Consider the following 24632-nt stretch of genomic DNA (forward strand, 5'->3'; position numbering starts at 1 on the left):
GACCGAGCATCTCCTACAGCAAGCTAGATGACAGTGGATGCTAATGCAACACGAGCTAACAGCAAGTTACCTTGCTACGTGGTAATCTTTTAGCCTGCATTAGACAAGTCTGAGACAAACTCTTTATCCTTAGAGAAAAAAATAGTTTCTTTATACCAGTGGCTTATCAAAGCAGATGGCTAACAACCTGAACAGCTAAAAAAAAAAAAAAAAAAAAAAACACGGGAAAAGTTTCCACAATCTGAGACAAAAGAGATCCTGGGTTTTAGGCAGTCTACAAAGAACCCATGAGCTACCACAGCAGCATACCCGGGAACCTTGTCTCACCTGCAAAATGGTTAAGATACAGTTCATTTTTTAATAAAAAAAAATCCTCAAGTCCCTAGCCCCCCCGTTTCCTTTCATCACCTCTGCAGGCCCTCAATGTAATGTCACCCTGCCTTGCTGCAGGACAGCCAACTCAAACTCCAGCTGCACAAGCTGATACCTGGGACAGGCAGAAAAGGAACAAAAGACTTGTTTTTTTTCCTCCTGGCACTGCTGAAAACTACCATTCAAATGCAAACGCACTTCTGAGAACTCCTGTGCTTTTGCAGTTTGAGCATGATGGGCAATACCCTGGGGAATCTGTCCCGGGGCTCCAATGAGTACAGCTTAAAATTACTGTATTCCTCTACATATAAACAGTGTCATTAGACTTGTACTTTTAAAAAATAAGATCAATCCAGGCCAGGGCCAGGCTCTGCAGATAAAGTAGTAGCTTATCTCTTATAAATATTTTTAATATTTTTTAATTACAAGTAGTCCTCGCTCCAGGTAATGTAACTGACACAAAGTACCTGCACACATGCAGCCCCTAGACTTTCACAGAAAGCCCGGGAGCAACCACTCTAGTAGAAAGGAATCCTACCTCACAGCAAAGTAGGGGAGGGGGCACATGGCCAAGATAGCATAAATGCAAGGGAAAAGTCATTTGGAGCAAATATAATAAAAAGGGATTTCAAAAACCCTTCATAAAAAGGATTGAGAAGGTTAAAGCAAAAACTGGTTCAAAAAGATATACAAAACTGTTGGAGACCAACAGAAAACTCTGCGAAAAATAACTTGCATTTAAATCAGAACTCAGTGGCATCACACAATTTAATTGTTAAAAAAAAAAAGAAAAGAAAAAAGAAAATTGGAAATCTGTGTAAAGATCAGCATTTGTAAAGAGTTATCATTAGCTCCAGAGACCAGCGTAATTCCCATGAAGTCCTGATGGAAGGGGGCCTCCTGCCACAAAGAGTTTTGTTCCAGACGAGTCGTAGCAGTGGGTGTAAACAGCATTTGGGAAGAAATTAATTTCAGAAAAATAATTCCTCCAGGTTTCATCATGATTCTGTTAAAGGAAATTTCAGACTGTTACTGATGCCAAACAAACAGAAAGCCTTGTTTCACAGAAGTAGAATGTAGTTTCCAGAGCCTAAGAGGGATCTTTTCCTCCGTTAATACTCCCTGAAGCTTCAGACAGAGCAACTTGAATTGGAAGATACCAGAGCCTTCCTGAAGCTTTGTCTGAGGAGGTTTGCACCAAACAGTGAAGGTGGGGAGGGTGAAGGGTAGGGAAGATAGCAAGTCCCATTAATTTTTAAAGTTGCATCACAACGATAAGAAAGATAATGGAGAGAAGTGAGACATAGCCATTAACTGCTCTATAGTAACATACAGGACATTGAACTGAAGTGCCTGCCGTGGCATTATTTCAGGAAACCAGAGTTTCTAAAGCTGTATAAAGTTAAACTAAATCTCTCAGAGTACCACTTTAAATTATCATGCTTTTAAGGTAGACAACGTAACTTGTTTGATGTACTAACAACTAGAAGATAGACTGCAATCAGAACTATGAAGAGGAAGAAGAACTAGTTAATTTATGGATCAGTGCATAAGCAGAGTAGTCAGTACGCCTTACATTCAAGCAGCTGGCCACTCAATACCTTTGTGAAAACAATCTTGCAGCATTTCTTGATATTCATTATTACAGGTAGCTCCCATTACTGTAAAAACAACTCATTCAAGCCTTATAGCTACAAGCTACTACTCACCAGCCAACCTTTCCCCGTAGTCAACTTCAAAATTTCACTTCCTCCTAATTTCTGCTTCTGTCCATAGCAGGCACGTGGGGGCTTTTCATCCAGGAACCTCTGGGCTCTGATATCATAGAAGAGTAAGGAGCCATGCCCTGTTCCCACTGTGATGATGTGTTCGTAGAAGCTCACTGATCGAATACCTGACGAACAGAGAAAGGACATAAAATCAATCCAGTGAGGACCAGGCACGCTTTGGCTCTGCAGTGCTGCTGCTTGATGTCTAATGCTTTCTTCAACAAAAACTACCTACTAGCTTTCTCCACATCAGTTCTCCCACTTCTACGGAGCAGTGTAGATAAATCCCATTTATACTACTGAAGCAGCAGCTTCAATTGTATATGTAACATAATATACATATGTAAAATTGTATGTATGTGTGTGTATACACACACACACACTATTCCCCTTCTTCTCTGAGACCATCTGCTCCGCTGACGGTGCACAGCAAGAAGCTTCATTCTCAGGAGGCCCCAGCTATGCCCGATAAGCAAAGATCTAAGACATTTAAGATCAAGAGCAAGCATGTTCTGTCTGCAATGAGCCTCTAAGTGAACCAGGAGGAGCGAGTGCATGGCAGCACATAGTGGAAAGGATGCATATTGGTGTCTCCCACGAGCTCACCCTTATCTAGCTACCTGCCAGGCTGTGAGAGAGCCAATGAGAAAAATTACTCTGCTTCCACCACATGCATTTTGCTGATCTAGAGCAACAAAAGTAGTTGTATGCAACTATAATCATTACTAATCACTTTGATACTAAATAATTTAAGATTGTGATGTTTCTTTAAGTTATCATTACTCAAGTACTCTCACACAAACATTTTATTCTTTACAGCTGGCATCTTTAGCACTTCACTTAACAGTGAAAACAGCAGGCATCCTACAACCCAAGCGACGCCACATTCCTCAGGAGCAGTCTCAGGGAGATTCTGCGTGTAGGAATTTGCAGATTGCTAGATGTCCTGTCATCTGCTCTCCATTGTGCCAAAGGTTTGTTCTGCATAAGCACTCTACCCTAAGCTACTGTTCTACATGGAACAAATCCCACCACTTTTATACTTTTTTTTTCTTCCCACACAACATGATACTGGCTTATAAACTCAAGGCGTGCTCTTAAACCCTATTTAAGGTACCTTCTAATTCCAGCCTAAGCAAGCATCCAAACAGGAAGGGAAGAGAGTTATGTCAGCTACATCCACATTCCAGCTGCTGTCACCACACCACGTGGGACTGGAAGTCATGAAACTTGTACCATGCTGGAGTATGTTCAGTGGGACATGTGACAGCAGGCATCCAGATGATGTGGATGCAGCCAGGGAGTTTTCCCCTTGCCCTTTGTACAGAATCCCAACTAGAACACATCCTCATCCTTCCACCTCCACACCCTGCCGTTACCTTCACAGCCACGTGCATCTGTGACACATGCTTAGAGCAGGCAACACCGCTGTGCTTCTGATGTGAGGTGAAGTCATGGCTGCTGTCTTAGTAGGTGGGAAACCACTGTGCAAGTCTCACACTCGCTACATTAGATTTCCCAGATGCATACAAGAACCTCCAATTTAATTCAGAGCTCCAAATGCATAGGATACATTCAGAAGGCTTTAAACCCTCTTCCATCAGCAAGAGCAGCTACTTGAGTAAGGGGAGACGGGCACAAGAGGAGACATCCTCCTATTTGTGTTATAAAAGTGCTCTTGACAAGCAACCCAGCAGAACACTTACTTACAGAAACAGGTGGAGTATCAGTGCACATGGCATACTTTTCAGTGCTATTAATAAAAAAAGCTATGAAATGAAGAAATGTGGACCCTTCTCTAATCAAAAAAAAAATAGCTGAAGGAACCAGTGGCATATCCATTACTAAGATGTTTAGAACACACTTTGAAGAACAGCACTTCACATTGGCTCCTGAAGTACCACCTCAGATTATCCACAAGCTAGCAGCACAACCTGTGTCTAGAACTGATCAAGGCAAGCTCTCTAACATTCCCAACGCTGTACTATGGAATATTTGGGTCAGCAAATTGAGTTTTACTCCTGAGAGAGAGGGAAGCCCTACATACTGCGGAAGGAAATGAGGTTGCAGTAGCATGTCCTAAGCAAAGAGCAAGCACAGAGTCTGTGCTGCACAAGCTCTGTCCACTACGTTAACATTGCTGTCCTCAGGGTGTGAAGTCAAGGGCATAAAACAATTCACTACATGCTAGCCAAGCAGAAAGCAGTTTCTGCTGATCAGGAACTAGAGTACAGGGCCCTACATATTGCTGTACAGCTGCTAAGAAAAGCAACACTTACGAGAACACTAAAAAGCATAATTGTCTTCTTATGTACAGCAGCTAGGGTTACACTGGGTAAAAAACAGATTCTAACTTGGTAAGACTGAAAATGGTGCTCTCTCTAGCTTGTTTATATGCACACAACAGTAATAATCTGAAGTTGGTGTGAACTTCCCACATTCATTGGGTGCATTTTGGAAGCTGACAGCACAGTCAGAGAACTTGCAAGTCAACCCAAATTTTAGTCCACAATTCAAAGAGCCTTCCTATTTTTTTATTTTTATTTTTTTTCTTTCTGCAGCCTGTGCTGCCCCACACACCAAGTCCCAGGGGGATCAATAGAAAGCTGAAGCACTCAGCGTCTTGGGAAGCAATATTACCTCAGTGCCCCCACCAGTGCCATAAGAAGAGATCTGCCCACTACGCAGAACAGAAAATGGTGCTGAACAAAGGCTTTCCCCAGGCTCAAGCCAGCATCTCACAAAAGCTACCTACACACAGATCACGTCCAGCAGGATCACATACTCAGGGCAGAAACTTCCAGCCACCACTGGGCAATACACTCCTGTGTCTTAGTACCTCTTCCCTCTGATACTGGAGAGTAACAGCCTCAGAGGACCTCCACAGAGCCCTGGCTGGCTGTGATTCAGGGCAAAGGCTGGTGCGGACAGCTGTTCAGGGCTGGTGAACCATTATTTCCCACCCTGAAGAAAACTCTCCCATATCTCAAAGAAACAGACCCTGACATTTATCTGGGCAGCACCCCACAAACTCCAGTAAATGCAGACAAGGGCTAGGGAAGTTTTATTTACACACATCCTCTTTTGATAACTTGCCCAATGAAGAGACTGACGCTCAGAGCTGAGCTAAACAAGGACTGCAACTTTCTAGCCTTGGATTAATATGTTTTAAGATGGAAAATCTTAACACAATGCTTCCTTCTCATGCTTCAAAATAAAGGACGTGGGAAGAAGCATATAGGATCGTGCACCCTGACAATGCTTACACTTGGCCCTGGCATAAAGTTCAACTGAAGAGACTGCAGAAGAAAAAAACGGTACTCATGTCTATAATCATTCTGACTATTATTGTTACTTTTTTTTTTGAGTGAGCTTTTGTATTTAGACAAATACACACTGGAAGTCAGAAATCTCACTCATCGTCAACATCAGAGTAAGCATTCACTCACAGCACAGACTCCAACTGTGATAGCAAACAGCAGAAACACGCGTTTTTCTTCCAGTCCCAGAGAAAACTGCTAAACTAGGCATTATTAGCGGTGGTATGATAACTGGCTTTGCTATGAGATGAAGTACAATAGAGAAATATATTTAAAAAGTTGAAGATGTAGACTTTATAGAGTTCATTACTATTTGGATGGTACACAATTTAGTTGCTCTTAAGAAATCATCTAGTTTCAGTGTTGCTTTTAGCTTGTCTTATGCCAAGACAAGCCGCCTAAAACCAAAATCTACATATACTGTTAATGATTTAGCACATCACATGAAAAATCTCTTATTTGTTTAAGAAGCTTATCTTACATTGCTACGTCTGAAAGCAAACAGGTCGAAGCACTCTGTCAAGTTTCTTACCACTGCCTCGTTCTTTGGAACAGACGGATTTAACATTGTGAGACGGCTGCCTCGGATCCAGAAAGGAGACGTGCGCCTGTGATCCTACGGCATACACTGACCACTCCTGACCGTAAGCCAAACACACATTCTCCCTGCAGTATGGCAACTTTGTGGAGAGTAACTGGAAACAGAGGAAAGACAAAAAAAAAAACCAACCCATTACAATAAAAGAGCAAGATGTTACAGAATTTTTGTGTTAAAGCTAAGTTCAATGTAAATTGCAGTGGGGAAAAAAAGCAGCTAAAATAATTCATCACAAAAACAGAACTTAAAGAGAAAACCAACAACCTGACTCACAGAAAAAAAAAAAGCCATGGAAGAGATGGGATGCCTTAATCAAACCAAACTGGAATGCTAAAGGCTGAAGTATTATTTGAAAAACAAAGGACATTTTTGGCGAATTGTTTTAATTTTTTTTTAAGCTGCTGTTACCACTTCGCAGGTATAAAGGCATCAGCTCCCTGAAAAAGCTTACCTTATACACCAGCAGAGATATGCCGGATTTTTATCTGCAATTACACTTCAACAAGTATAGCTTCTTTGATGAACCCTGCTACAAAACTACCCACGCTCTATGCAACAGGACACTCAACTCATGCAGAGCTGGCAGAAGGTTAAGAGTCGTGAGTTTCTCTCCTCAAGTTTTATTTTTAGTACATTTTATACAAAGCTTATGTTTTACAACCTGTTGTTTTCTTCAAGCATTTAAAGGAGATGAAGAAATAGTGAACAGCAATAAATGCTAGGCAATTTTCCAAGTTTTAATGCCAAAAGAGAAAAGCACCTTTGATAGCGCGTGCTCTGCTTTCCAAAGATGAAAATACCCATCTAGAGACACAGCTCCCAGCTCCTGTTAAGATTAAAAAAAAAAAAATTAGTTTCTGTATTATAAATGCCCTTATAAACCTCACACTCTACTAGGCAGGCTACACCCTCCAGATTGAGCTCATCTGTAATCCTGTATGTCCTTATCAAGATAGCCTTTCATTTCACATTGATCTTGAGAGAACACAAGATAGCACTAAGGTGCCAGATAGAATAAGAATTATTAAAACAAATAACCAAAAATAACTTTCAAAGTATAGATCTTGTTAGACACGCAAATAATAACTTACTAGACAGTACAAGCTAGTTAGCAACTAGCAGCTCCCACAGTGATTCTGACCCCAAAGTAATCATTTATTTCCAGGCACTACTCTATAGGAAAAAGCTGTATGAAGTCTTCATTGCAGAGGAGTGATTAACATGGTGAAAAATAAAGCCAACAGGAGCACTGTGTTGCTGAGAGCATGCCTGCTTTGGCTTCAGACCTCCTCTGTTCTGTGAGGACAGAAACAACAGCAGTGGAGGTTAAATTGCTACTCCTACTTGCTCCAGTAGCTTTCATCTCTAGTAATAGCAAGAGATCAGCATGGGGGGAGGTTAATGTTTTCTGTTTGTCAAATGCCAACAAAATAACACCCGAGCAAGCACTGGTGCCTGCCCTGTGTGTCAGTTACCTCGCTTGCTGAGCAATCCAGTAACAACTCAGCCATCAAAACAGGAACTACCTGAATGTCAGCTGATCTTCGTTAAGGGTGAAGGAAAGCAACAACCGACCAAAGAGTGGGATTCAAGCTGCAAGGGGTGTTTTGGTACTTTCTCTGTTTCTTGCAAACATTCCCCCTTGCTCCCTCTGGGTGCAAGTCTAAAAACCAATCCTACAGTCAAATTGTTCCTTTTCAGAAAAATACATGAATTCCCCGCCTCCAGCTTTTCTGAATTCGCTTGGGGGCTGAGGTAGACACAGCAGATGAAGACAACCCTTTCATATGAGAAGGACACAAAAGGATCAGGGAAAAATATGTTAGGCTGCCTCTCTCCAATATATTTGATTTAGATTATTTTTTTCTGGTACGTCTGGACAGTTTTAGGACTTCTCATCTGTCTTGAGTACCTTACTCACCTTGTTTTTATTGTTGAAAGCCAGTGCTCGGACTTTGCAATTGTCAGGATTGGTGTTCTCCTTGGGGATATCCTTCAGAGCCCTGTGTGTTATGTGGGCATAGACAGGAACTTGAGACAGGTTGTGCCTGGCATCGCTTTTAGACAGCACATCCTCTGTGACTTCCCAGAGACCCATCGAACCATCCCGAGAACCTGGATGAATAGCCCATAACAGCATTTCACATAGACATAATTGCCCTTTTTTAAAGAAGGAACTGCAATAAACAATAGAGGCTGGAAACAGGAAAGGATACTACTGCTATTAGTTTAACTGAACACACTGCTGGGTGTCATTAATTAGGATTAACAACATGATCTTTCTCAGCTACAAAGTTAGTAATACTGTGACCTCATTGTCACGTATTTTTTTCCTGTATGGATTCTAAGCATTGAATCTGTTTTCAAACTGACCATCAAAAAAAAACCAACCACCATTAGAGATTCACACTTGGAATACACTCAGAGGTGACAGAAAAGCCAGCACATTTAGCCCAGCTTACCAAGGCTGAGATCAACTGTGTCTGCTAAGCCATTGCAGAAACCTCTGAGAAAATTTTGTTAGGTTTATGCAGATTTTGGGTCATTTGATTTCTGCCAGTATCCCAGTGTATACTGCATAGAAAACTGTGCAATTTCTTGTTTAAAAAACAAAAGGAACTTAAGCTGAACAAGCAAAAACCCCCATTTTTCTATTGAATTTGGAGATATTGTGAGAAACTAGGTTGTGTTTTTGTAGAGAACTAATTTTCTGTATTCCAAGGTGGTTGTGTAGTCATAACAAGGAGAAATGCTAAGTAGATAAGTGGACAGTAGAAGGCCTCACTGTTCCAAAATAAGGTAGAAGCTTGAGAAGAACAGGATGAGCTGTGTGAGAACAATAAAACAAGGATCACAAGTTCTCAAAACGTAAGAAAGGAGAAAAAAAGGGAAAAGGAGAAATTAAAGGGTTGATCAAAAAAATTGTACATATATGGTATAGAGGAGCGTTGAGTAGCTTGTGAGCCTGTAGTAGTCAGCCAGTGAGGAAACAGGGGAGGTGATCAGGCATCGGGTAATAGGGAATAAAAGGTTATGATTTGTTTACTAAAACGCGCTCCTAATTGGCAGGACGCCCGCCATTGCAATCACGAATAAAATAGGTTCACAGAAGATGCTGTCTGAAGAAAATTATTGAGATTTTTCTCACAATATTAAGCCAAAATATGAAACAAAAAGAGTAGGCAAAGAAAGCTGAACTACTTTACTTCACTGATCAATGCAGACTTAGCCAAAGACCCATGCCCATCCCTTCTGGTGTTTAGACAACTCAGTTCCATCTAGGTCAGCTCTTACAGACTTGACATGTACCTCTTTCTTCCCTGCACTACAAAAACTACATCCCTTCTCTCACAGGGAAAGCATAAGATGTATTTCATGTCTTGAAGATGCTAGAAAAGACTAAATATCTACATCAGCCTACATACAGACTTTGGTACATCATAAAGAAGAAGCTCCAAAGACGCATAAGCAAAACATCTTGTTGAAGTAGTGTTGAATACCAGTGCATCGTGCTGCAGTACTAATGGTGCAGCACAGCAGAGATGGCCTTGCCCCCTCACAGACTGATTCAGTCATTTGCCACCATCACCCAGCAGACAAATACAAAAGGAGCTTCCTAATGGCACTGCACAGCAGCAGGCAGCATGCGCCATTACATCCTGCTACTCAATTTACATGCTGATGGCTTCTAATGGCACCCAATCTTGTTATGGAGGCTGAAAGCTCAGCAGTAGAATTTCTAAACATTTTGACAGACTTTAGGAGGAAGCTGTCCCTTTTAATAGCCCTAACAGGGGGAAAAGACAATGTATGGCATTTAACTGGTTGGCCCTGAAGCCAAGGAGAGTATCGCCGGTTACCCTAGGCTCATCCTGGGAATTATTCATCTTAGTTTGGAACTTTTGGCATGGAAATCTTTATCTAGTCAGTACAGCAATTGTTGCATTCTCCCTCAGTCACAGCTGCTCACAGTCAAGATGTTTCATTTTATGCTTATTGACTACTGAAATACACTGCTGCCTGTTTTAGAGGCAAACCTTTGCCTTGTTCTTATTGAAGCTAACAGGCGAGAATAATCAAGCGTATGGCCCACTCTGCACTCTCTCAACATTTTTGACAGCGATGAGAAAATGTACTGCTGAAGCTCTAACCTCGAGCTGTATGAAAGTGCTATTGTCTGTCATGGGAAAAAATGCCCACCTCTTTCTTCCTGTGGCATTTAACCTGCCCCAAGGAAAGTTAACAAGAGTTGTACGTTTCGATTCTCAACTCAGACAGAGGTAATTACTAATTCCTCAATATCTGGAGTTCAAATATTTCTGCTTTGTAGTTTCAGTTACAGATTGCAATAACATATGTATGATTAAAACAAATGTCAGAGGTCAGTCGTCTTTTTTTCCCCCAACTAGATCCGTGAAGTTCTCAAGCATTCAGACTTGCTAATTGCTTTTAACACGTTTTCCCTGGTGTCTCACATCCGGAGACTAGAGCATACATCCTGCTACAAGTTTCATGCAACAGAGGACATGGCAACCTTCTTTCTACTCACACATCCACTCTTGAGCATGCAGAAGACATTAAGAGCAACAGTTCAGCATCGCATGCTGGGCCTCACTGGGTCCTTCCTTATCTCACCACTGGATATCTGGAATCATCTTTGCTGTTCTCCTCAGACTTTACAATGATTTTTGTAATGCAGATTTTTTGGTTGGAGCCTCACAAGGATCAACATAAGTATTAGTTTCAAAACCAAATTCCAGGATTAGCTTTACTTTTTTAAATAGCTAAACAAATTATAAAAATCAAATATTTGAATTGTTATGGGACACAGTTTTCTGTCATCTGCAGTCTGACACCCATGTATGGAATACTATATTCACTGTCACCACAGAAAGACAGTAAACTACTAAATTAATGCACTAGAACACTGGTACTGTTGCCTTTACTTAACTAATACTGGTTGGATAACTAGTGTAACTTCATAAAGTTACTAAAAAGTCAGTAACTGACCTTTTCTCTTACCAGCTTCCATCTTAACTGCACATGTGCGTATGCACACATATAGCAGCAACTACTAACAGCTTGATAACAGAAACTGAGTTTTCATTAAAAAGAGTCTTTACAGGATTTCAGGTAAACGTTGTTGCTCTGCTGTATTCCAAAGTTATTAACTCATAGCATGAAATTATTGAAGTTATTCCTCGTGCAAAATCCTTCCCTGTAACTCACTGTTTAGAGACCCTCTCATGGCAGTGCCTATTGGAAAGACAGTGAAATCCCTGATATTAGAAAAACTTATAATTTAAGGACCATGCGAAAACCAAGAGTAGTTTAAATAACCAAGGTAGTTAGTTCCAAGTGGTTTTTACTGTAGCAGTACCCAAGCCAGACCCTACTGACCTCTTTTAAACAGAGAAGAATCTCAGATACTGAAGAGCTATATGAAGTTTAAATATAATTTAAAGCTCAAAAATAAGAACTTGAAAGTTCTGAACTGAAGGTCATGAACTGTAACAGGTTCTTGGAAATTTTGCTTCTCATCCCCAGGACGATTTTTATTCAAAGTCCCAAGGGGGCTCCTATCAGTCATTTCTACAATGGGAAGGTCTTCTTACAGTACCAGGCATGCCTCAAGAAAAACCATTTGTTTTAACTGGGTTTAAAGGCACTTTCTGGAACAGTGAGAAACATTTAAGAAAATGGTTTAGTAATTACGTTATATTGCTCAAGACACCTGGGTTCAGATAAACCCAAGACTTAAGCTGTCAAATTAAACTCCCTTCAAACAATAGAAAGAAGAAATTCAGACTGTGGGTTGGCTGAAACCTCTTTCAAGGGACTTCTTTACTTCCACTAACTGAAAGGAGCAAAGGTAATCAGGCTCCTGGTTCCTACATTGAGTGAATTCAACTGACACAGTTGATTGCAGTGACTCCGAACTGCTGGACATAAGGATAACTACTAGATAGCCCTCAGCGCAGGCTCCATACAGGCCCAGCCTACACTTCAAGTCCAATCATGACAAAATGCCAGTTATATCATAGACTGGAGTATTACGAAGTGTTGGGTTTGGAGCCTTTTATTCCTCCCTACACACACACACCTGCAGAAAATCAAGAACAGAAGCACTTGAAACAAGAATACTGATTATTGACACTGTTACAATTACTGTGTTATCTTTATGTCTTGATAAAGGTGATTCCCTAAGACTTATCAAGTGCTGTACATCAGTACAGTAAAATAATGACAAAGAAGATTACCAGAAACAGCCATGGTATCACTGATCCACGCAATTGAAAATATCCAGTCCTTATGTCCATCCTAAAAGGAAAAAAAAAAGTCAGATTTGCTGTGCCATTATATTCTAGAGTAGTCTCTCAAAACAGACATGTGTTCTTCACTTTGAGTTTTAGTACAAGCACAAAAAGGACAGACCTATGTTAGTAACATTATACGGGTGAAATTCCAGTATCAATCTGGAGTAGTTTAAGTAACCAGCAGCAATTTAAACTTTTTTTTTTTAGTTTCATTAAACTTAGCGCATAAAAGTAATAGTTAGAGAGCTATTAAGTGATGGAAAAACAGGCCTTAAACCAAAGACAAATTGATCTCAAATCTAAGAACTTAGATTTTCCATTTTGAAAGCCATGTTTTTTGCAGAATAGCCACACGCTTCCTCAAACAAACGTCCCTACTATAAATGGTAACTAAAACATTATGTTTGCAATAGATAAGCTACAGAATAATTTTTCAAGACTACTACTTCAAGAACCTTTTCTTTGGCATTTAAAGAAACCTGGGGGGGATCCCTAAGCCTGTAGTTCTGTTTGAAAAGCTGCACAGTCACAGCAACATGCAAGTGAATAGCAAGTCATGCAGATCTTCAGTCAAGCCTTTTCAGCAGCAGCAGATAGCCAGCTGCAGAACTCTGACCTCTGCCGTTGTCAGTAACGTCTAAGGCCTGAGTCAAAAGGAAGGAGAAATGAGAGAAGGGCTTCTGGGACACCGCTGTATTCCTTTCAGCCCTTTTCTTTTTAAGGCTGGCTATTTTAAAAAAGCATGAGGACATTTCAGAAATAGACTCTGGTGCTGCTTGTATCAAAGTGCCATAAGCCACGGGGTTAGAACTGATCTTCAAAGACAAGTTCTGCCTCTGGGATAATGCATACATAAAGCTGCACTGGAGAAGGGGAAAACTTGAATAACTTGCATCTTTTCAATTTCTCACAAGAGCTTTTTCACTAAAACTAGCTGTGTGTCTCAGTTTCAGCCTTCATCATCACAATCAGACCAACATTTAGGATGTTGTTATATTTTCAATACTTAAAAGTAATCTAAGTGGACCTGAATGAGGGCAAGGAAGAGGAAATCTGACTCAGAACCATCTCACATGTTTATGCCCTCACTTGTATTTAAGGTATCTTGTCATGAAAGACCCCTTTATCAGGAATGTTTTAAACCTTTCAGAAATTCTTCACTCTTCACCACAGGACTCCCAAATCTAACCTCGCTCTGACCTTAGGCACTTCAAAGTAGTAATTCTTTTAAGTGGCAGAATAAGCCTTCCCCAAATATTCCCACTTACATCTCCCACACAGACAGGATCAAGTGTAGGCAGACGATAAATTGCAAGACTGTTGGGGTTGTCTCCACCTGTGGCCAGAAGGGTCCTTGAAGGGTTGAGCTCAATGGCGTGAATACCACAGCCCTGCTGGTTCACCATGCCAGGTTCGCGGTCTTTCAGAATAGGAATCTTGGTAATTTGACCAGTCTGGACATCTACCACAAATAACTGGAAAAAAAAAACAACAGCAGATGCAAGTCATTGCTGAACAAAGATCAGAAAAACAAGATGGTCAAAGATGCACTCTATTATGAATTTCTTTCTCCATAAATCCTGCAAGTTGACTGAAAAAAAATTGTATAATTTACTTCTTAAAACTAGTAAACTGACTTAATTTACAGTGGGTTTTATTTCAATGATCCCATTTGGTTTTGAATGCAATGGAAGAGAAAGGAGAAAATGTTGTCATGGCACGTTTCCCATTTAACCAAGCCCTCAAATCTGAAATTTATTGCCCTGTTCGTTACTGTGACAACACAAAATTGTTTTCCAGTTTCTCTTAACACCAGGGAGAAAGACAGACCCACCTCCAAACAGCGAGTAAGCCCAAGAGCACTGGGCACAAGTCTCCTGCAGCCCAGATAAGGATACTTACCATGAAGTTTTGGCTTTGACAAACTGACACCTTAGAAGTTTAGTTAACTAGAGCTTATTTTCTAGTGATGCACAGAACAGTGGCTAAACACAGTACTGCCAGTGTGAATATCTAAAAAATAAAAAGATATGTAGCTATATTCATCAGCCTGCAAGAAGACTAGAAGCTGTAGCTCAATGTCACCGTTTCCTTGGCAGAAAGATCAGTTCTGAAGACTTGCAAGTCTTCAGACATCACTGCATACCAAGTTAAATCCATTCCAATGCATACAACTATACTTTATGATAATGGTAAACTCACTTTACTTAAACTATAGTTTACTATAATGGTAAAGTTTAAATTAGTTTCAGCAAACTATGGTTTACACTGTCTGCCAAAGCGTACTTTCATCTGGGAGGCTCCTGCATTGGATTGTTTCCACAGGTGTTCAGAGTGCAGCTGCACTAACAGCCATGTTGGTGTAACTAAGGGACAATACCTGGTGAGGGAACATGAATGAGAAGCAAGGAAATGGAGTATCTGAAGCTGACTTGGCACTAAGGAAAGTGATGTAAAAAAAAAAAAAATCACAGCCCAACATTTCTGGGGGAACTCACAGACTTGACCTCTGCTCTTTAATAAGAAGCAAAATTTAAACAAGATTTAGTAGCCTGTTACTTCTGATGTACTGAGCTAGCAGAATATTAATGTCAAATCAAAATCTGTTAAAGTATGGTATGTTAAACTCATTCTGCAGAGAAAGCCATGACCTATTCAACACTATTTATGCCTTGTACATAGACTTATACACCATCCTCAACCCACAACTGATCTTCCTCTGTAGTCAGCAGTATTGCACAAACAGATCATGGTTCCTACAATGACTGAATTTTTATGTTCAATTCTTTATTTTGTATGCAGGTGTCAGGGGGACAGGCAGCAGCCGAAGCGTAGCTGAGCAGGAAGGAGGCACTGCTCGCTTCTGCTCAGCCTCGCGACACGGCTCACTTCCCAAGACAAGCGGTGAAATCAGAATGCATGCAGCAGCCCTAACCTCATCCCTGAGAATTAATACCTGCACTACAGGAACAGGACCACTAATTCGCTCTCATCCTCTCCTGTGAACTTACATCTTCTTTTCTTCCTTAGTATTTCCTTCCAGTAGAAGCTCACAATTCCCTCCCTGTCCTCCTTCAACTACTGAGGGGAAAAAAAAAAAAAAAAAAAAAGAAATCAACTTTTAAGTACCTAAGGTTCAGGATTGCAAGCGTCACCCGAAGGTCCTAAAGCTAGCATCAGAAGTGTTAACTAGGAAAATGCATCTAAATCTCACGAGGCCCAGATTCGGGAAAGCCATATTTCAGCTGTTAGAGATGCACACTTCAGAGGGAATCTCACTAGATATTAGGACTGAAATTAAAAACCCTTCACATTCTCCAGTCTAACACCACCACTGCACACCTGTGTTTGACACCAGGCTAATAAATAACAAGACTTACTCTAATACGAAATTTATTTAGTAAGCTGTGAACTTATTGGGCTGAAGTTAAAGAACTTGGAAATACACCATGCTGAAGTATCATGGACCCTCACACTTCGGTTCTGGATCTTCAACCTCATTTTCTTGTAACAAGTTTCCAAACGAAGACATCCTTAGAAGTACCAGGACATACTTCTCGCAGTGCTTTCCCCTGCTCCCACCCCACTCCAACCCATCCTCAGCCCTTGAACTGCTCTGTCATTTTCTCACTTTTCTCCTCCAATTTTACAGCATTACCTCAACCAGAGCTGCAACTGCTCTTAGAGCATGAAACTTGACATAGTTAAGACACTGGCTTTGTTGTTTCAGCTGTTAAGCTCTAAGCAGGAACTACTCCCCTTGGTTAGTAAGGGACTAGTTTGGGTTAGTAAGGAACTAGTTGCAGACAGTTTAGAAACAACAACCCAAGAACAAAACAAGCAAGTACTGCCTGCATGTGCTATGACTACTGCATCACCTGGGGAAGGGCAGGAAGACAGCAGCTCACACTTGCAAGCTGAACTCACACTGAATGCCAGGAAATCTTTCCCTATAAATCCAGCAAACAGAAGCCAAGAGCCAAACAGACGTTGTTAATATTTCCCCCTTTTGGGCTTTAAAAGTGTCTAGCAAGACAGGCACCCAGCTAAGAATGCTGAAACTTGAGCACTATTTTATGAATTTAGGACACGACAGGAAATAAAGTACAAAATACCTGACTTTTTAAGTGAGTTCAGCCAAAACTCCAGCATGCAGTTACTTAAATCTGAAGAAAACAAGTTAACCTGCTTTTTCCAAGCAAACTGGTACCATCACTGCTGTTGAAATAAGCACAACTGCAAACAACTCCAAAGCAGCCCTCTAAGATTCTTAACAAAGAGCTGACAGCTGTATTATACTTTTCTAAGCCCCTTCCTACCAAGTGGGAATAAGAATTTCTTTTTCAGTTATTTATTCATTACATAAAAGCTGAAAAACAGCCTCAAAAAACAGATGCAAACTCCCTGCAACCAAACAACGAAGTACCTGTCCCTTAAATCTGTTTTATACATAATTTGGTTCCTCTACCAGTGAAGTGTGTGTGCACGCCCAGTAACTTGACAGTCAGGACCTCAAGCAAGGGTTGCTCTGGCTGGCTGCCAGAAGCCCAAGGACCACACTTCGTTTGTGAGGAATGAAGCAGGGTCAGCTATCTTGTTCTCTGCAGGAGGACGTTATTCTGACAAGGAAACAGGCTGAAGAATGATGTGACAAATCTATCTCCCCTCCTGTTGTATAGCTTTTTTTTCCTCTTTTTTTTTTTTTTTTTTTTTTGAAATAAAGCAGTTCAGATGTACAGCCTGCAACAATGCTATCGCTCAAGGACCGTGGCAGAGCGGCATGGCCCCATACTACATTTGCCACAGTCACAACTTTTTAGGATCTGGCCGTACTTTTCACACCCCATGAAATTACTAACTGTATGCCCGGTTTTATTTTGTTCTGCAGAATGGCGAGAAGTTCTTTGGGCCAGTGGCTCCCATACAACTTGGCTCCCTTGTTAAGCTGCTTACCATGAAGTTCATCAGGAAACCATCCCTCTTCATTAACTAAGGAACTTCATTAATCAGTTTGCCAAAAGTAAAGACTCTGGCACAGAATCAAATTATTGGAAGACAACACTCTGAACTGCAAAACCCATCCTTCTCTTCCATGCAGTACTGAGAGCAGAGCAGCGTGTCAAGCTCTTCCATCAAGTCTACTTCATTTTTTGACCTACCTTTAAGAGCCAACAGTTGGGGGGAGGGCTGGGGGGGCAAAGCGACCCGTTCATTACATCTAACTGTCCTTCCCACGCATCTGTAACTGAAAGAATTTGACTGAGCAAAGCAGCAGGTGATGTTTTCACGTATGCCACTGTAACATCACATCTGATCTAGCTGTGACCACTGTGGGAAACATTCTGATCATATTAGGTTTGGTGAGAAAAAGTTTGTAAAGCCTAATCTTCACATGGACAACAAGCTTAGAAAATTGGTGAAAGAACTGCTATTTCACAACAGCACATAAAGACTACCTTGTGTCCTCTGCTGCTGGCCCAGGGAACACGTTACCCTGTCTTTTAGTTGATTGTACAGACCAGTTTGAACAAAACCAAAGCGTGCCACCCTGAGCTACACTATGTTTTTATTACACAAACAGGACGGACCTGGATTCACAAGGCACAAAGAACTTATTCTTCAGGCAGGTACACGTGCTACATTCTGCACCCCTGCTCTTCACACACTGCTCTCAAGTCCCAGAAACATTCTTATCATTTGTTTTAACATTTGAAATAACCCGAAATAAACATATTGCCTTGCTAAAAAGAGTCACCAAGAAAATAAGCTGGGATGGAGTTTCACAATTGGATTAAGCCAGTCTTAAGTTCTTTGGGCCAGAATCCACCCACTGCTTCTTCACCCACCCAGTCTCACCGCCTTCGTGGCAACAAGTGGTGCCCAGGTAGCTTCCAGGTCAGCCACACAACCTCTCTACCTTCAGAGAAAATTACTCCTACACAAAAACCTGCCTGCACACAAAGCAGTGAGGTGGCCCAGCTGCCTCCCCAGCCACGTGAACACCAGGAACGAGCAGGTGGGAACATCCCATTCTGCACCGACACAGCTCCAGACTGAAGCTGATCACTGAACCTTCACCCTCAGCCAAGCTGGAAAACGACATCGCTGTTCTCCAGGTCGTATCTCACTATCAGAACAACAGAACTAATACAATGCTTCCAGGGTCATTACACTAATACCACTGCTGGTTGCACTGAGTAGCACTGTTTGATTTTTTTCCCCATTTCTCAGTCTCTTCTTTTATCCAGATGGCCAACATCTCTATTTTCTAAGTTCATAGAACGCTTGGCATCAGGCTCTCCAGTTCCATGGCAATGCAGATTCACTGCTATGTGCCAAGCCCCAAAGAAATGCTGAATCCTTAAAGACTTAGGTCTCAAACTGGTAGGACTCCTTTCCAGCAGAGCTCAGAACATGCACTAATCTTAGTACAAGACCTACTTACAGGTTGTGCAGTACAGAGTACAAGCGGCACAAGAGGAATGGCTTTACACATCCTCCTTGAAAGGGTCCAAAGAGGGAGTAACAACCCAAAACATAAAGGAACATCAGCGAAGCGAGCAGCAGTAAAAGAAGCCAGTGAGTTGACTCTGAATCCACATTTCCAGAGACAAGGCACTGTAATCAAGCACCTCACCTTGCTATGAAGCCCTTCCAGCTCATGGGCATGCACATCTGATGTCACTGAACATGCTCACTGCCAAAAAGCCCCATTTGTCAGTTTTTATTTGCGTCCTGCCCTCTGCGCTTAGTTTCAGGAGGCTGGCAGACAGCTAACGTGTGTCAGCAGATGCCAGAGGACGGAGAAGTGAGAGACTTGGTCTGCTAAAGGGCATCTGGGCCACCTACACCATACCTGGCAAGGAAACCAACAGACCCTTAAGGCAGACACAGGCATCACGTGCACTTGACAGAAAACCAAATCCTCCCGAGAGACACGAAACAACACCTGACTCTCTACTTACAAGGCACTGAAAGCAAGGTGAACAGAGGTGTCACTTACAAGTGTCAGAGGTTTATTTACAGTGACCAAAGTACGGCGTTCAGCGGACTCTGAGCAGTTATGAACTGCGGTGACACGACTTTCCCCTCCCTCCCTGGGAGCAGGAAACAAGCAGTCTTCCTGGCTCCTCACAACGCTGGCAAAACCACAGCAAGCATTACCTGGCAAAGCAAATGGAAATCATTTTCCCCACAGACATTCCATATTCACAGCTGGAAGAGGAACTACGCGTTGTATTCTCACCACTGCTACCCCACAACTGCCAGACTTGTTTATAATTGTATGAGGTGCACTGAACAGACGAGGGATCTCCTGAACTAATTAAAAAGCTCTAAGCAGAAACAAGAGCTGGGCATTTACAGCAGGGCATCCAAGGCAACATGCAAATCTACCACGGTGAGAAGAGGTACCAGCTGGCCACCAGAAAGCAACCCTTCATGACTTGGAAAAGCCTCCTGAGAAACCAGAAGAGAACGTTCAGTAAGAAAGTTGTGTGTTTAGAAAGACAAACATATCTCTCAGGCCGGCCTGGGAAACAAAAACAAAACAAAACAAAAAAGTAATATTAGATTCCAGGCAATTAGATTCCGAAGCAACCGGAAACTAATAAGTGTTTTGTATTTATGGAATGATTTATAGCTCTGGTATTTCTACATGCTTAACTTCACAATCAACAAAAGAATTATGTCCTGAACATATACACAGGACTAAGGGATCAGAAGAAGCTGCAAGATGGTGATTTGAACTTTTTTCAGAAGCCGCTTTATCCCTCACCACTTCCTGAAAAATAGCATAAAAAAAAGAGAATGAGTAGTTTAGTAATCCAGTGTTCAGTGGTTTCTTTTGCCATAAGCTTGTTTCCTGCATAGTCTCAAAGTTTCTCTACAATTCCTGAACACAACACACTGATTACAGACAGTATTTTCTTCTAAGACATCTTCCTCTTCCTTCAGCCTTTGGTAACTTCAATGCTCTGGTGCCACAGCCTAAATACCTGCACCTCACAGATTTGCTTGTTCCTTCATTTGTTTTTCAGTACCTCTAAGTAGCCCACTGTATACAAGAACAACAAAGTCCTTGCAAATGTGAATCCTGCCTCAGAAAACCCCAGCTGATCGCGTTTGAATTTTTAGACACTTGAATGCTCAGATAGGTTCCATGATTACAAATCCAGGATAAAAGCATGTGCCTATAAGAAACCCAAATATTTTATTTACAGCTGGCCAACTGCAAGCAGCACGATTTACTAGAGACAATAAAGTTATTTTATATACACAAGCATACCTGGGGATATTTTCTAGGATAGAAAGTTGCCCAAAATAACGCAACAAGTTATAACACTTGTTAAAAGTAAACTACTGACCGAGAGCTTCGTATTCTCTTCAGCATTTACGGTGACCAGTACTCTGAGGTGACTAAAAGCAAAGCTCCTCCTCTTATGATGAGAGCATGTTTTTGTTTTGTTATTAAAAATAGTGAATACTTCTGGCACAGCATAGCCAAATGCAATTTACAAATGAACTGCTCAAAGCTCCCCGTGCCACATTTAAGCTTTGATTAAAGCAACTGCTTTGGTTTATATTTTTCTGTTGCATTAACTGTAATTATATGCAACACCAGTTCAGTGAACTCCATTAAAATTAGACAAGCTGTTTTAGATTCACTCCCAATTTAAATGCCACAACTTCAGTGCAGGAGAATAGGCAAAAGAATTCATCTTTATTAGGTTGCTTGGTCAGGAGATGAGAGAGAAACTCTTGTAATTAAAATGTTGTTTAACTCTCTACTCAAATATGAGCACAAAGCAAGCGAGCTAAAGCTACTACAGTATTCCTAATTCATATATGTTTCACCATGAAGTCGATTTTTGCCATCAGTACATTTCGCCTAACAAAAGACAACGTCCATCTGTAACGTAAGCCTAGCTGCAGAAGCATATACCTCCCCGCAGCGTACGCAGAGATAACAACAATGTGCTTGAATCCCTCTTCAGTTCCCTGATTGTTTGGTCACCAACAATTTCTGCAAGGTTGCGTTAACAACGCACTTGCCCATTTATCTTCACCGCAGCTGCTGTGGAACTAGGGAAGTTACAGGACACAGCAAAACTGCTGCAGCGCTACAAAGCCTGCAATGATCTCGCTAGGGCGAGCAGGATTTTGAGAGCTGGTGTTTCAGCAGGAGTTTGTCTTCCGGAAGCTGTTCCACGAAGGGTGCTGGCTGCTGACCAGCTGAGGTGACGAGCACGTGTGGAGAAAGAAGGCAGAGAGATTCTACTTCGTTAGATTCCTGTTATAAGGCTGTTTTGTTTATACAGCTAGGCCTTGCTTCTTAAAGTTGCTACATGAAAGACTCCTGCTGTGCAACTATGAGTAATTATAGAACATCCAAAATAAATTAAAAAAAGTCTCTTTCCCTTGCAAGTCAGACCGCAGAGCACAGCTTCTGTTCAGAAGTCATGAAAGCAAAGAAACAATCCCATCGACACACATACTTTGAGGATTATACGCTGCTGGATCTATACGTTCCTTACAACGCTAGGCTCATTTCAGCAAGACTAACCAACCTGCAAAGAACAAATGCTGGATTTTGCACTAATTCCATCAGAACTAAATAAGTGAAATTGCAGCCTTAGCCAAGGAAGCCAGACCACCAGCTCCAGGAGAAAAGATTCACCTGTTCGTATCATCTCCTCCAGCTACTAATCACATGAGACACTATTTTAATATCCCCCTATAACTTTTCAAACACAAAACATTAGTTTAAGACCCTGTGATTTCAGTGTTTGTAAAATGATATAACAGTACATGAACATGGTAAGTTACCTGAACACTAGGACAGAACTCCGCATAAAACCAAACAGACCGAGGATGATGAATAAGAAAAAAGTCTTTTTAACAAATTCTGTCTGACATTATATTTATCATTGAGAAATCACAGGGACAGTCACTAACTCCCTGTTTGCAAGGCAAGAAGATACAATCCCCCTGTTGCACTCCATCCCAAAAAAAAGTCAATTGCCCTGTGCAGATTAGAGATGCTAAGCACAGGCACAAGCCTCACGGTCTGGTCCACAGCCACCTGTGCAGAATTTGGTTTTCAGATGAGAATAAATCACAGCTAAACAATACATTTATTCGAAATTCATCATGTATAATTTTGACTCTGCTCGTAATTACTTCCTAACGTTTTCCTTGGCAGCCCACATGCTTGGATTATGGACAAAGGGAAGAGGGAGAAATAACAAGCAAGTGAAAGAGGAGTGAGAGAGGTGGCACTTACTGTGTTGCATTTTGTCCCGCAGACCACTTGTCGGTGGTTCAGCCACTGGGAGGCAAACACTTTATTAAGGGTTCCAAGGTGAAACTCTCTCTCCTTGAGGAGGCTGGGAAGCTGCTGGGCTGCATATCCATGCAACAGGCGGTGATAGCTGGACTCATTCTGCATCCGCACCTCTCTACCTTTCAGGTAGTACACGAGGGACCGCTTCACCGGGGGGAGCCTTTTCCTTTTGTGAACCGAGTGATCCCACCCGTACTGTGAAAAATAAACATGGAAGTTAGAGGAACTTAAAGCAGCGCCCTTGTAAATTCAAAACGCTGAAGTCTGCCTGGCTACCCTTATGAATACCACACCCGATTAGCTCGGAACTGCTGGCCTCAGTAAGACTATAGAATTAAACAAATATTTGCTACGGAAGCAACGCCACAGCGATACCCCAATCACTCCCCGCTGGTTCGCCAACACCGCTGCTTACAGAAACAGGAGAAAAGAGAGAAAAAATAAACACAGTTTAAACAGGCCAGGGCCGCCCCCAACCACCCCCGCGGCCCCAGCCCCGCCGTTTTGGGGTGACAGGAGGGGGGAGAGCTGGGGACCGACCGGGGGGGGGGCCGTGTGTCTCCTGCGGCCGGCCTTGGGGTCGGCCCGGTGCATGGCTGCGGGGCTGGGGGCGGCGGGCACGGCGGTTACCGGACGAACGGCGGCACCCAACGGGACCGGGGGGGTCAGAACCCAAAGGGGGGGGGGGACAGAACCTAAAGGGGGGGTGGGCCGAACCCAAAGCTGGGGGGGCCGAACCCAAAGCTGGGGGGGCCCCCACCCGCAGGACACCCCCCAGCAGGGCACCCGCACACCACGGCCGCCCCTCAGGGCCCCCCCCTGCCGCCCCCCCTCCATATCCCGGTGTCCCCCCCACCTCACACCGCCCCCCGCGCACCCCCCCGGCCTACCTGCTCCCCATGGAGCCCGCCGGGCCCCGCGGCGGTCGCCGCCGCCGCTTTCCGCTTCCTGCTAACTGTTTTCCGGGCCATAGTAGAAGGAAGGGGAAAAAGAGAAGCCGAGAGCCCGGCCCGGGCCCCACATGGAGCAGGCGGCCGCCAGGGCTGGGGGCATAAGCGTGAGGGAGCCGAGCCGGGCCGGGCCGGGCCGCGCCTCACGACATTGCCCCCGACCTCTTTGCGACAGTCGCGGCGCCGCTTGACGGCGGCCCCGCGGTTTCCTAGCACCGCCCTCCCGGCCCCCGCCCGCCGGGGGTTGCTAGGCAACGCGCGCCGTCAGGGCGGAGCGGCGCCCCCCCGCGGTGGTTGGCGGGGACCCCATGCTCGGGTGCGGTTCTCCCTCGGTGTGCGTTCCCCGGATAAGCCCAAGTGCTCTCTTTTCCTGGCTCGGAACCTGAAATTCCCCATCTGTGGAGGCAAACAGCCTACGTTCCTCACCGCCTGTGCTGTCACCATGCAGTCGGGGTTGCCATTTCTACGCGGGGGCGCTGCCAGAAGCTGCACCAAGTGCTCTCACATGCTCTGCTCTGCCACCCCCTCGCTGCTCTCCATTAGTCTCTGGCATCCTCTTGTTCTCCCTTTTCCTCCTGTATTGCAGCTATCCCTTGCCATGACGCCTTCTGGGATTCCTCCGTGTCAATGGGGTGCCTCCCTGTGTTCAGCCTGGCAAAAGAGCCTAACGCTTAAAAAAAATCACAGAATCACAAAATCGTTAAAGTTGAAAAAGAACCTCCATGATCATCTGCTCCAACCACCCCCAACCACCACTGTCACCCACTAAGCCCTGTCCCTAAGCACCACGTCCAACCTTTCCTTGAACACCCCCAGGGACGGTGACTCCACCACCTCCCTGGGCAACCTGTTCCAACACCTGACTGCTCTTTCTGAGAAGAAATGTCTCCTCATTTCCAACCTGAACCTCCCCTGGTGCTACTCGAGGCCATTCCCTCTTGTCCTATCGCTAGTTATCTGC

The 24632-nt window shown here is 43.0% G+C and overlaps 1 protein-coding gene across 1 annotated transcript; it reads right to left on the reverse strand.

Moving 5' to 3' along the window:
• Nucleotides 1–1121: 1121 nt before the first annotated feature.
• Nucleotides 1122–23894, reverse strand: DCAF12 (DDB1 and CUL4 associated factor 12). The gene is made up of 9 exons (XM_035565918.2): nucleotides 23612–23894; nucleotides 22662–22916; nucleotides 13645–13851; nucleotides 12320–12380; nucleotides 7981–8174; nucleotides 6820–6885; nucleotides 5994–6156; nucleotides 2082–2266; nucleotides 1122–1378 (listed from the first exon to the last, which is right to left on the reverse strand). The coding sequence occupies exons 1-9, from the start codon at nucleotides 23690–23692 to the stop codon at nucleotides 1220–1222; spliced, it is 1371 nt and encodes a 456-aa protein (XP_035421811.1). The 5' UTR covers nucleotides 23693–23894; the 3' UTR covers nucleotides 1122–1219.
• Between the last annotated feature and the right edge of the window lie 738 nt (nucleotides 23895–24632).

Source organism: Cygnus atratus, chromosome Z (genome assembly GCF_013377495.2).
Source record: "Cygnus atratus isolate AKBS03 ecotype Queensland, Australia chromosome Z, CAtr_DNAZoo_HiC_assembly, whole genome shotgun sequence".
NCBI classification, from domain to species: domain Eukaryota; kingdom Metazoa; phylum Chordata; class Aves; order Anseriformes; family Anatidae; genus Cygnus; species Cygnus atratus.

What these genes read in the sequence shown, in the direction of transcription:
- DCAF12 (XM_035565918.2), bottom strand. Translation starts at nt 23,692, where the DNA reads ATGGCCCGGAAAACAGTTAGCAGGAAGCGGAAAGCGGCGGCGGCGACC. An exon ending in GCGGGACAAAATGCAACACA is followed by an intron (nt 13,852 to 22,661) that starts GTAAGTGCCACC and finishes TTTTTTTTCCAG; the next exon opens with TTATTTGTGGTAGATGTCCA. An exon ending in TGATACCATGGCTGTTTCTG is followed by an intron (nt 8,175 to 12,319) that starts GTAATCTTCTTT and finishes CTATTCATCCAG; the next exon opens with GTTCTCGGGATGGTTCGATG.